This window comes from Temnothorax curvispinosus, unplaced genomic scaffold (assembly GCF_003070985.1).
Source record: "Temnothorax curvispinosus isolate PA1 unplaced genomic scaffold, ASM307098v1 QBEX01017838.1, whole genome shotgun sequence".
In the NCBI taxonomy this organism is placed as follows: Eukaryota; Metazoa; Arthropoda; class Insecta; order Hymenoptera; family Formicidae; genus Temnothorax; species Temnothorax curvispinosus.
The window spans coordinates 1-13,391 of NW_020227618.1; the positions used below are offsets into that span (position 1 = coordinate 1).

General features: G+C 44.6%; 2 protein-coding genes across 2 annotated transcripts; both read right to left on the bottom strand.

Moving 5' to 3' along the window:
- Positions 1–5: 5 nt before the first annotated feature.
- LOC112467855 (guanine nucleotide exchange factor subunit Rich-like) lies at positions 6–3,976 on the bottom strand (the record flags this gene model as incomplete). Its single annotated transcript, XM_025036731.1, has 7 exons — positions 3,842–3,976; positions 2,835–3,098; positions 2,272–2,678; positions 1,522–2,149; positions 923–1,286; positions 291–835; positions 6–92 (listed from the first exon to the last, which is right to left on the bottom strand). Coding segments are annotated over exons 1-7 (2,430 nt in total), but the record flags the coding sequence as incomplete, so codon positions are not given.
- Positions 3,977–7,137: 3,161 nt separating this feature from the next.
- Positions 7,138–12,310, bottom strand: LOC112467853 (elongation factor 1-alpha). The gene is made up of 5 exons (XM_025036728.1): positions 12,221–12,310; positions 10,191–10,366; positions 9,318–9,926; positions 8,829–9,104; positions 7,138–8,601 (listed from the first exon to the last, which is right to left on the bottom strand). Exons 2-5 carry the CDS (start codon positions 10,332–10,334, stop codon positions 8,245–8,247), a joined length of 1,386 nt encoding a protein of 461 aa, XP_024892496.1. The 5' UTR covers positions 10,335–10,366; positions 12,221–12,310; the 3' UTR covers positions 7,138–8,244.
- Between the last annotated feature and the right edge of the window lie 1,081 nt (positions 12,311–13,391).

Genomic DNA, 13,391 nt, shown 5'->3' on the forward strand with positions numbered 1-13,391 from the left:
AATGCGGAGCACGAGCGCGCTATTTCCCACGCGTGATAGCCCAAGTTCCGATGTATCAATTGACGCAGAATCTGATGCAGATACACTTGACTCTGGAATATAAAGTCATTACATTTAAGTTACATAATTAGAAATAATAAGAAATTATTAAAAATAATAAAATTGTTAATGTTCTGAATAATTTCTGAATAATTCTTTGAGAACTTGATAAATTATCCTAACTAATATATCACTATATTTATTTGTATATATCAGAGTTGTCTACATACGGAAAGAAATAAAATTAATACCGTAAGCTCCAATAAATTGAAGGGCAGTGAAAAGGGCGAGTTAGTATCCGACGTGAATAGCACGGTGTCGTTTTCGGCTCCCAGTAGAATCGCGTCTTCAAAGAGTATCGCCAATGGGTAAATGCGCAAGTGAAATGGTAGCATTATCCGCTTGCTCATAAAGGCATGGGCCTTCTCCTGATGATTACGGAATAGCGGCAACCAAACTCGCATTCCGTGAGCCCCGCAGAACAACCACAGAGCCTCAGTTAAGTGCGGCTTGTCCCTCCTTGAGCGCGACGGTACCCAAACGTTCTCGACGTAGGATGCTAATACTGTCGGCGCGCCGCACGTGAAGAGGACCTCCGAATTGTCGGTAGAATGTTCACGTTGTACCATGAGAAGACGTCCGGAGACGTTCAGCAGGAGACTCTCAGGGTGAGGATGACTGCCAGCGGTCTCGGCGCGAATCGAGGTCAACGTGGCGCTGACTACGCAAGCGGGATGTACGCACAGTCCACTGATGTCCACCGTTTGTATTCTCGTTAATTCGATGCCGGCAGCTTCTAAAATAATAGCATGTCCATTGAGTGAGGATTAATTGAAACTTTTTCAAAATCGATTTCAAAATGTAGAAGCAATCTCGCACTTACCCACGCCGTTTTGCAACACCATATCGTAGATACTAATTTGAGCATTGGCACAGAAACTTAGGAGTCTGTCTTTCATCGTATTCAATAGTAGCACCTGCGAGGGCATCCTAATGCTCTTGACATAATTATTATCGAGCCGAGTATCGCGCGGATAAATTCTAATCTCATCTTTATCGTCCAATATGGAATAACTGCTGGCTATGAGATATCCTTTATGCCATAACAATCCACCAGTCACTATGAAATCTCGCTCTTGACTCTCGTTACCGAACAATTTCCATTTTCTCGAAGGTAGGGAGTAATGTGCTAGTCCCGTTCGACCGGCCACTGCAAGACTTAAACCTTCGCTATCTATTGCAGTGTACTATAAACATAAATACACATATATGAATTAAAACATGATATTTGAAAATATGATATACACAAGATATTTAAAAAACAAAACTTTTAAAAGTCTTTTTCATTAATGTTATATTAACGAATTATTTATAATATCAAATGATCAACAAAATTACATGATAAAATAATAAAAATAAAGTTAAATAATCTGAAAATTGTCAGTAATTTGCAATACGTTTTTCTGCAAATATTATATTTACCCGAATCGGCCAATTAGAACCACTGTATGCAGTCGGAATAGGAACAACGAGCCACTGTTTGCAGCCGGCGAGTGTCTGGAGCATACTGTCGTTGGGCATTTCGGCGGCAAGATGAAAACCCGAAGCGGTCGAGGATAATCCGGCGCCCAGATTTAAATACAGTCTATCTTCACCTTGAAGATATAAATGTCCATGATGGCCCATACATGGATTGATAGTCAGAGGACTCTTAGCAAAGTCCAATTGAATGAGAGAGCGATTTGAATTAGTCGCTGTGTTGCCGTTTTCGTTGGTAATCAAAGATCCTGGAGATTCTCGCAGCATCCACAACTGATAACCCTCCGCGGACCATTCCATCGTATGGATATGCAGAGGATTATCGTGCGTCAGATCCACACGTAGGCCGTAATCCCATTTCAAGCTACAGAGCAATAGAGCACCAAAGGTACTCCACAGTGCTAAGCCACCGCCTTCCCAAGCTAGAGCGATGGCACAACTATCGGGCGTCCATCTGAGACATCTCACGCTACCCGGTCGGCCTGGATAATCCTTGGAGGATAGACTCAGGGTGTGCGACATCTCTAAACCGCCAGTTGTTTCATCGACATAGTATACGACGCCTTCGGAGCTGCAAATTAAAATATTCGAGTCACAATATGTTGCACAGATATGAAAATTATAGTGACATTTTATAAAATAATAATGATACATTTATAAACTCAAGAATAGCATTATAAAATTAACACTTACTTTTGCCTACCAACAGCAATTAGCCGATATTTATGATTAACAGCGGCGCAAGTAGCATCGTCCAAATCCTGAGCCCAGATCCCCTGCACTTGATTAGGATCAAACTTCAAAGATTGAGCAGTGAGAAATGCGGCTTTGCCATTATTTAGCACAATAGCGAAACCTCCAACGAGAGGTGAATACTCGATATCGGTAACATAAACGTTATTCTCCGTCAGTGGTACGGCCACCGTAGAAATTTGCTGATCAATACTGAACGGTATACGTCTCAGGTCTAAGGAATAGTCGCGATTCACGGTGCCGTCCCATTTATGGCGCACCACATGGCTAGTTTTGGTCGCTACCATAAGCTCGTCTCGTATACAAACCAACGAACTGATCCCACCGTCGATCCAAGCAGACTTTTCCTGCAGAATAAACAAGATAATGTTAAATCACTATTTCCATTCAACCTTGATGAACCTTGATGAATGATAATTTAATCGGTTAACTAATAATACACAATTAATTTCACTTTAAATTTCTCTTTGCTCTTGACAAGGAAACATTATCAAAAAACTCACAAAACTCAAGACGAGGGATGGAATGACTTCTTTGATAAATAATTCTGCGCTATCCCGTTTCAAGCTGGTAACCGGCGAGTCTCGTTGTTCATAAAGTCCCCGACCCTCCGCGCTGTTGTCTGAAAGTCTGTAGAACAGCAGGTAGCTGTCGGACGTGGCGATAACCAGCATACTCGAGTCTGGCCTCCACTGCACCAAGACGTTCTCACCATGTTGCCACAAAGAGTTTGCAGACCGTCTGCTAAATACAATCGGTACACAGGGCTGCAATATAAATTGAGTCAAAAATTATCAGATACAGAAACATCTGAGGAAATTACAAAGGGGAACATGTGCAGCTTAACACATGGAAAAGATTTAATCGTAAAAGATACAAGGAATCATAAAAGCATGTATAGTCACAATGAAATTGTTAGCAGCAATTTGCCAGCAGATTAGATCAGAACATTGCAGCAAATTGGCATCAACTGCGTCTACATTACTTACCCAGCTAGCAGTGACATCAAATGCCATCTTAGTGACAGAAACTTGACGTGTTGCCGTCACTAAGACGGCATTATTAAGACAATAGCAGTCACTAAATGTCACTTTGCTATCTGGGTATGTTCTGCCAGCTGAGCTTGTCAACATAGCTCGACAGCAGATTGTTGAAAGAAATCAAGGAAAATTGAGCAAAATCTGTTACTTTGTAAGCATTTAGGTGGAATTTAAATAACTTCAAGATAACAGATTCTGTTCAATTTCTGCGGTCAAATCTATTTTCGACAGATTTGACTACCCGAGTAGAGTCACACGGAAATTTATGATCTCAGTACAGATAATAAAACTGTACATCCCTGCTGTTAACGTATTATGGACGGATATTGTTCTATAACGAGAAAATCGCGCAGAGTTCCGATCTTACTGAACATGAAGTTATTAACCGAATTCTCGCTCCAAATCTAAGATTTGGAACTACGACTTGCGACGGATGAGAGAAGAGATCGTTCTCGGCCTAAATTACGTGCCTTGCAGTACCAGATGACGATGGCATCCGCGGTGAGAATGGCGAACATAATTTTGTCCCTGTTGCACACCACCGCGTTTATCTTGCCCTGCTCGCAGGTGTTGAGGACCCGCGGCCATCCTACGGGGAAAAACATGATTTCGCGCGAGAGGCGTGCCGTCACACTTTCTCAGATCTCCCTCATGTTTCGCCTACGTCTTCCCACGACGCCGCGGGTTTGACAAGTAAACACTCCCTAATCCTAACCTCGACATAGCGAGACAGGAGACTTCGGACAGAGAGAAGCCTGAGAGAGCAGAGAGGCCATCCCGGTCTTTTTCAGCTGTACACTAGCGCCATTACATCCATTTTCGAAATTGCTACTACGTAGCCACGTTCATTTTCCGACACTGCCGATTCTGCTGATGAAACATCATTTTGGTGCGCGTCCGTGCTACATCTGCAATTTGCGTGGTTTCTTCTGCATGATAATGCACAATTTAATTTTATTTAATCTAGTACTAGTATCAAGGAAAAAGTATATGTATATAAGCAATATTTTTAAAGGCCGTCCCGCTTGTCCGAATGTCATTGCGATTAAATGCATTTTGGACTTTGCATTTTCTTATTGTTAGTTATAAATTTAAATATTAGTTTTTATCTTAGATTTTGACCAACATCCGCTAGAAATGGGTCAACCTTATAGAGGCCCTCCACCGCCCCCGCCGATTCCGTTCGGCGGTCCTCTTTTATTTACAATACGTTTTTTTCATATTTCTATCATTTATTATATTTCTCTTACAATTTACTTTACAATATAATAATATAATGTACAACATTATAAAAGAGCTAGTTATTACAATACCTGTTAGGAATTATTCTCGGAATGATTATCAAACGAGAGCACGTGCAATGCCAATTCTCATATGTTAGTTGGAGGAATTGGAGGAATATTGCTCCCAATTTAATTTGAAAAATAGGAAGACTGTGACAAGGACAGAAAACTTTAAACAGTTAGATACAGATATGAAAAACATGTTCATACGTAAAGTAAACGAATTTTTCGGACCAAATTTTTAGATTTTTGATCTTTTTTTTAGATCTAACAATTAATAAGTCCAATTTTTTGTTTTAACACATTCATTACTATAGTATTTTAGCTTTCGATTCACGTTGGATAAATATATTATTTATATTTATAAAAAAAACACAGTAGAATATGTTTTAATATATAAGGTGGTAAGTCCCAAGAATCGAAAACCCGGATCTTCTGCTTATTGTCAGCTAGGTAATATAACTAGTTTATAGCACATGATTTATTCAGCATTCCGACAATAGAATATATAATATTGAGTTGTAAAAAAGAATTTATAAATGTTATTTAACTGTCATCCCATGATGATCACCGATGATCAAAGATTAAGGCATAAAATGAATAAGAAATTCAGTGTCATAATGGTGACTGTGTTAGAATCATATAATATGTAATACATTTTAAATAAAGAGGGAAGAGATTTTTTTCTGGTTCTATATAAAATTATTCCCTTATAGAAATTTAATACTGTAAGTGATTTTTTGGCTAGTGATTAATCATTTAAAAGCACTATTAACAGTGCTTTTAAGTGATTAATTACTAGCCAAAAAATCACTTACAGTATTAAATTTTTATAAGGGTTGTTCAACTTCTAATGAAGAATTCCGGATATATCTCCCAATTATCATTTCGGTTAAAGAATTGAAAATTCTGTTGTGAGTAAAAAGAATATGAAATTTTGTCTTTTTCTAGTTCCAACAATTAGAAAAAAGTAAAAAGTAAATTAAACCGAGATTAAAGTCAATCTACATTGGTATAAAATGGTCATGAAGCTGCTTTTCCGCCGAACGCGACCATTATTGCGTTGCCACTTGTCAGAGGTTCCTCTCTGGCGACGCATAGAAATCTCATAGGAAAAATAGAGAGATTGGTAGAGCAACTGACAATTCATACTTTCACAGTCAAAGCAGAGAGAAGCCTTCTCTCTGGTCAAAGGTAGTAAATGCTTGGACACGTGCTGGTTAGAACGTGCCTGGGCGTGCATTCATCCAAATGTTCACGCATCATGTCCGACTGCGTCATCCTGAAGTAACGTGACGTGATTTTGTAATATAGATTACAAGAGATCTTGAGCCGCGCCATGTCTTACCTGATTACCTAAATTTCTCGATACTCCAGCAATTTTTGCGGTTTTTGAAAACAATATTTTAGGAGTATAAGCCAATGTGAACTCTCGTCTGATTTATCTTGCCGATTTTTCAGACTCTGGGGTTTTTGCTGTTTAAATGTTGAAATTGCTAGAGTTACCAAATGCCACCTATCGCTCGATTCTTTTTATACTTTGTTCATATTTTTTTGGAGCTTAGATTTCAACGGCAGTTCTTGCAAAATAAAAATTCTCATATCTTCCAAACTTTGAAAACCTGACAAAGCATCAAGCAGTATAAGAAAAAATAAGAAATAAAATAAAAGGTGATGCTAAAACTAAAATTCCAAGATTGTTGATCATAAACTCTCTTTTTTTGTTATTTGTACTAAGATTGATAATACTAATTCAATATATAACACATCATGCACGCCCATAGTTAATGCAATTTTTGTATTTTAATATTTATACATCCAGTATACATTTCAATTAAATGAAAAAGAGATAGCGACATTGATTACTCCAAATGCTTTTTATATTTCACGAAATCTCAGCACTTGAAACGAAATACCTCATCATTTAATGCACGTATTAAATACATAATCGCAACTTATTCATATAGAAGAATTGAGACAATGCGATATAGCAGTCCTTTTAAATCAATAAATAAATGATAAAACGAAATATAAATATTGCAACAATTCGTATGCAGCGCAAAAGACAAATGGTACAACTAGATGTGAAAACATACCGGTTTCTAATTATTATTTGTTAACAGTTGTAAACGCTGTATACACGACAATATTAAGCTTCGCGCGTTTTTCATATAAACAATATAGTAGGGTTTTTTTCTCGTACAGGTTACAGCGAAATAAATTGGCTAGTCGTCACCATGCATACAAATTTTTATTTAGTTGACCATATGCCATGATTAAAAAATTCTGCCCTATATTTGCACTGCCTCGAGTCTCATACGTGTGTCACTAAATAAATTGCGCTTACGTGCATTTCATGCCTTTATCGAACAGCGTTCTTTCCGAGTCTTCGTGGTAGTGTCGATTGCAGCATCCGAGCAGGTTGCAAGGAAGACAGGGAATCGGGTTTTGCGTACTGGTGACAGTGAATCACCGGCATCTCGTTTCCGCGCAGCTTCTTTATTTTCGCTCTTACTCGTCATCGCTGGTATTTATATGTATGTACAGAAAACCGTTAACCAATTCGCGTCGTTTGTAGAAGAATCGCGGGAAGGTAAAGAATACCGAGTCATTGTAAAAGCAGTTTTTTTTTCCTGCGCATGCACTTCTCGTCTGACGTTAGTTGATAAAAGGAATATTTCGTAGAAAAAGTTTCTTTTTCCCATCAGGATACAACTTGTCTTACCTACAATTGAATGGAAAGATAATTAGAGGAAATTACAGGTCCCATATCCCAACGAAATCTATCTTTGTCAAGACCTACTACCGTTGCCTTCTCTAGTCTAAATTTCCTGAATTAATAGTCTGAACGATTAATATAAAAAAGCTACCAAGACAAAATGATATACGCGGACATCGCCGCAATATATATATTATTTTTCTTCTGATCAGACCGTATAGCTACCGTAGATGTGAGAGCGATAAATGAAACGTTTCTTTAAAAGGATGATGATTAACTTGACAAAGTCACCAATCGAGTAACTATGTCGACGTAGAGTAATAATGACATGTTTCTTCTCGAGTATCGGATATATACAGAATTTATTTCCGTATAGTAATTAGAAAATATAATTAAGCCGCGCTAAATTATGTTGATGTTCGTTATGAAGTAGTTGGTAGGTGTACGTTGTTTACGATAGCTCGCGCGAAGTTCGCTCTTCCTCCTAGCGACTCCCACGAGACGAAAAATACATATCGTGCCAGCGGCAAAATGTCTCCCGTGTTCTTTCCTGCGAAACTCCTTGCGGTGAAAAAAATGACGGAGCCATTTCGACAAGCGAAATGTCCGCGTGTCGAGAAAGCGCGGTAGACGCGCGATCTCGCGTGCACGAAGCGCCAATCTTCGCGATTGGATCGTTGCTTTCTCATTCCCGATCGTAGCTCGCGTTAAAGTCCTCACGAGGTACTCCGCTGTAGACAATGCTGTCGAATTCGTCTCCTGCGAGTCGTGCAAAGGAGGGTGAGTAACGTCGGCTGGTGTACGCCGTTGTTCGCCCGGCGGCATATTCGCACGGAAACTATCGGTGTATGCACGGAAACTATTACAATAGTTATTTCTTCTTCTGGGCTTTCTCAGCGGCCTTGGTGACTTTGCCCGTTTGATCCTTAAAGGTGACGGCCTTGATGACACCGACAGCTACTGTCTGACGCATGTCACGGACAGCGAAACGTCCCAAGGGCGGGAACTCCTGGAACGACTCAACGCACATAGGCTTGCTGGGTACCAGGGTGACGATGGCGGCGTCACCGGACTTGATGGCCTTCGGGTTCTCTTCGGTGGTCTTGCCGGTACGGCGGTCGCACTTCTCCTTGATCTCTGCGAATTTGCAGGCGATGTGGGCAGTATGGCAATCCAATACGGGCGTGTATCCGTTGCTGATTTGACCAGGGTGATTGAGCACGATGACCTGTAAACGGACAATTGCATTAATTACATGCTCATAATTTACATGTTTCAAAATGCCTTAAAAGTTAATAACATTTATAATTTTTATATTTAAATATTAAGACACTCAGACGCATTCAACCATCATCAGAAAACTTCTGGTGGAAACCGCGAATGAAGACATTAGTTTCTCATCATAGTGTCGAAAAGATAAATTAAAACGAGTACAATTAAATTTGACGAGCGTACCTGTGCGGTAAAGTCGGCGGCACCCTTGGGCGGATTGTTCTTGGAATCTCCAGCGACGTATCCACGACGCAGTTCCTTAACGGACACGTTCTTGACGTTGAAACCAACGTTGTCGCCGGGCACGGCCTCCTGAAGGGCTTCGTGGTGCATCTCGACGGACTTAACTTCAGTGGTCAATCCAGCGGGCGCAAAGGTAACAACCATACCAGGTTTCAATACACCGGTCTCAACACGGCCGACGGGTACCGTTCCAATACCGCCGATCTTGTACACGTCCTGCAATTACGAGAAAAATATGTTAAAAGATATTATTCCATTTCAATAAAGTTAATCATTCACTTAATAATATCGCGTAGAATCAGACAAACTTTGGCCGTCAAAGGATTAAAAATCCTCCGGTGGAAACCACGAATGAAATAGTAAAATCTTATCATCATGTAAAATTACTCGCGTGGAAGATTGAGAATAGCGAAATTAAGACAACGTTACCTGAAGGGGAAGACGGAGAGCCTTGTCAGTCGGCCTGCTGGGTGGCAGGATGGCGTCCAGAGCTTCGATAAGGCATTTACCTTCGGCCTTGCCTTCCTTACGCTCCACCGCCCATCCCTTGAACCAGGGCATCTTGGAAGATTGCTCAAGCATGTTGTCCCCGTGCCAGCCGGAGATCGGCACAAACGCAACAGCGGCCGGGTTATAACCAATCTTCTTGATGTAGGACGACACTTCCTTCTTAATTTCCTCGAATCGGGTCTCGGAGTACGGGGGCTCGGTGGAATCCATTTTGTTAACTCCGACAATCAACTGTTTGACGCCGAGGGTGAACGCGAGAAGAGCGTGCTCGCGGGTCTGTCCGTTCTTCGAAATTCCAGCCTCGAATTCACCAGTACCAGCGGCAACGATCAGCACCGCGCAATCGGCCTGCGAGGTACCGGTGATCATGTTTTTGATAAAATCTCTGTGTCCGGGAGCATCGATGATCGTCACGTAGTATTTGGCGGTCTCGAACTTCCACAGGGCGATATCAATGGTGATACCACGCTCACGTTCGGCTTTGAGTTTGTCGAGTACCCAGGCGTATTTGAAGGAACCTTTGCCCATCTAAAGAAAAAAAAGCAATCGTCTCAATAATATTTTTACTCCTTTTCATATTCCTCTATCATTATCAGATGCGTTTTAACGTTCTAATGTTATTGAAAAAGACTTTAGCGAAATGACATTCAGACACTCTAGGCCGTCAACGGATTCAAAAACGATCCTCGGGTGGAAACCGCGAATGAGAAAAAAATGTATCATCACCATGTCGCAACGCTAACACACCGGTTTATATAGTTTTATAATTGTGTAGAAATTGTGGGACGTTACCTCCTGGGCTTCTTTCTCGAACTTCTCAATGGTACGCTTGTCGATACCGCCGCATTTGTAGATCAAATGACCGGTGGTGGTCGACTTGCCGGAATCGACGTGTCCGATAACGACGATATTAATGTGAATCTTCTCCTTGCCCATTTTTGTAGTTTTAGGCGAGTTCTTCTAGTAATCTGAGAATAAAAAAAATATACGAGTTAGAGCACGTCACCCGAAGAAAATTCAGGCTTTCGATCGCACTACCCAGGTAGCATTAATGTCTAAAAGACATCGTAAAGATGTCTTTAAGATGCCAGAAATCTTAAAGATGTCTTTTAGACATTAATTGCTACCTAGGTACATTTAATTCGTATCTAATTCGCGCACCGGTGACTATCCGACCGTCCGTATCGAGATCAATTGATAATCGCGAGCCGCAATATGGAACCGAACGTGGTGTCCGGAGCAACCGAGGTGCTCCGAGGGGGGGGGGGAATCGCCGCGATTCGCGTCTTCCGTCCGATTTCGCGCCGGCCACGCGTTGCGCCAGATGGTGCAACGGTTTTTCCCCGGACGCATGTCGAACGCCGCCGCGCGTGGACCCGATCGGGCGACATCCGGCGGTCTTTGTCCCGGCCGTCCACGTGGCCGAACGTGAATATTCGAGAATGGCATGGCAGCCGGCCGCCATTTTGTAAGTGACGAGGAGGAGCGGCGCGCTGTTGCCACGATTGTCCGCGACGCTCGGCACCGCGCGCGCGATGCCACGTTATTACGGATCCTCTCTCTCTTTTTTTTCTTTTTTTCCCCTTTTCTTTCTTTCCCTCTTACGAAACTCGCCGAATGGACCGTGAGATTTTTCGCCCACTCTCGACGGAATTGCGGACGGCTAATCTCGGAGTCTCGGAGACGAACGTGGCGGATCAGGTGGCCAAAAATGTGCCGTCGCCGCCACCGCCTCTCTCTCTCTCGCGGTCCAGCAGCTCGCGATGGAAAATTACGGCGAGGGCCCCGCCGAGCCTCCGGATGCCAATTACAGCCGGCGATTCGCGGCGAGCGTGATGGAACGCGACGGGATCGGCGAGGCCGACCCGTTATCGCTTCGCGGAATCGCTTCCTCGGCTCGAGAGAGAGATACCGCCCAGTTTTTTTTCTCTCTCCTTACGAAACCCGACGTCGGTTTCTCCCTTCCCCCCGCGCGATCCGACGACCTTGCTGTGCCCGAGATCGCGCGCGATTCTTCCGCGGATCTTTAACTCCGATCGCGCTAACGGGAGAATATCGTTTTTGCCGAAGGCAAAAGTCAAGCCGGCGCGACGTGTCCCGGTCGTATCCTCTTCGCGAATCGATTTCCAGAAGGCACGTTCCGGAGGCCGCCGGGGCGAGTCAGGTCGTCGGCGTTGCACGGCCTCCGGGCGGACTCGCGGCTCCCCGCGAGAGAGAGAGAGAAGAACAGCACCTTTAACCTCGCGTTTCCGGTTCTCTAGCTCCGCACGCGTCCTGCCGCGAGGCACCGCGGCGATTTTTCGGTGTCGAGCAACGTGCGCGCGCGCGCGCACGAGCACAACCGAGCGAAGGACGATCGCGGAATTTTGGCCGCCGCGCGGGCGAACCTCCTCGAATCTCTCTCTAGCCCCGCGATCGCCGCGAGTTCCAGCGCTCTGACAAGCGCGGCCGCCATAGTGCATCCGGTCCGCTCCTCTCGCGATCTCGAACGGCGTCCGCCGCCGCCACCGGCTCGACCGGCGTTTTTTTCGCCCGCTCGCGATTTTATTTTCGGCGGCCGACGACGATCCCACGGGACGACGCTCGTCGTCGGCGCGCCGGTACGCGCCGCGGATGCCGACGGCCGGCGACGGCTACGGCGACGGACGGGAAAGGAGAGGTCTTCTCGGCGAGGCGGCCGTACGACGACCGGCCATGCGGCACTTGGACCGTCTCGCGGCCGAAACGAGTCGCGAATTTTTGCGCGGCCGGCCGCGACGCGATCGCGAAACTATACGCACAGCACAGCACGCCGCGGTCCCGTCGGCCGTTCTATTCCGTACCTGTCGTCCGATGCGGTATCCTCGGCTGAGATTCGTCGGATAAAGTCGACCGGTGCGCGAACTACGTACAACCACTCACCTCCAGGTGCCACGACAGAAAGAGACCGTGCTCACAAGTGACATGCGCATACGGCGTTTTTCGGGACGGCAAGCCTCGAGCCCAGCCGCGCCGCCGTGCGCGACGCTGGCGCCGCCACGCGCAGGCGCCGCTTTTATTTTAATGCGTAATTTACAAGAAGATAAACACGCGAATTATATATACGTTTGTTTTATAATCGCCGATACTTTCCTCGATTTTCAGCCGCCTTGGATAATTTCGTAATTGGAAAAGGGACGTTTCCCCCGTCGCCACCTTCGTCGTCAAACGCGTCTGGGTTCGAGGCTACGGTTGCGCGTGCGCGTGCGCGCGCGCGCACGCACACGTGGACGCGCCGGGCCCTCGTGCGTGCACGTGCAAGCGCCGCTTCTAGGATCCTATGCGTGCGTGTGTGCGCGCGCGTGACGAAATAGAGAGAGATAGATGGAGAAAGAAAAAGAGAGGGAGAGAGGGAGAGAAAGACGGAGGATAGGATGCGCGCGAGCGAGCGAGAGAGCGTTCTCACGTTGCACTCGTTGCAATCGAATATGCATTTATGCGTCCGTGCTCCGTGCGCAACGTGAGGCAACGTCTGGTTCGACGTTGCGACTTGCGAAGCCGCTGTATTGAATCGCGGAACGCGCCCAACGTCGCGCTCCTTCTCGCGGACCGCGAGCGGAGTCGCTCGCGTTTGGCGAGACTTTTGACGAGAGTCAGGAGTCAGCGAGAGTGGACCGCCCTTTGACGCGCCGCACGCGATTCCAGGACCCCTATTCTGTAACTCTAACGACAGTGTCGGTATCGTTATGTCGTCGTTGCGCAGCTTTTTTTCCATATAGTATACCTGCGCAACGACAACGTAACGATACCGACACTGTCGTTACAAGTTACAGAATAGGGGTCCAGAGCGTTCTTCGCGCGTTGCATCCCGCAACGTTGAACGATGTTGAATTGTTACTGTTGACTGTCGTCGCAGATCGAGGGTGTGACTCGTGACTTCGAGCGAACTCTGATTAACTCGTACCTGATTAATCGGTCGTTGAATCAACCGCCAGAATTGCTTGAGACAAAATTTTTAACCGTACACATTTGTTC

Coding starts and splice junctions, on each gene's coding strand:
- LOC112467853 (XM_025036728.1), bottom strand. CDS start 10,334: ATGGGCAAGGAGAAGATTCACATTAATATCGTCGTTATCGGACACGTC. Junction 9,927..10,190: donor TCGAGAAAGAAGCCCAGGAG/GTAACGTCCCAC, acceptor TTTTTTCTTTAG/ATGGGCAAAGGTTCCTTCAA. Junction 8,602..8,828: donor CCGCCGACTTTACCGCACAG/GTACGCTCGTCA, acceptor GTCCGTTTACAG/GTCATCGTGCTCAATCACCC.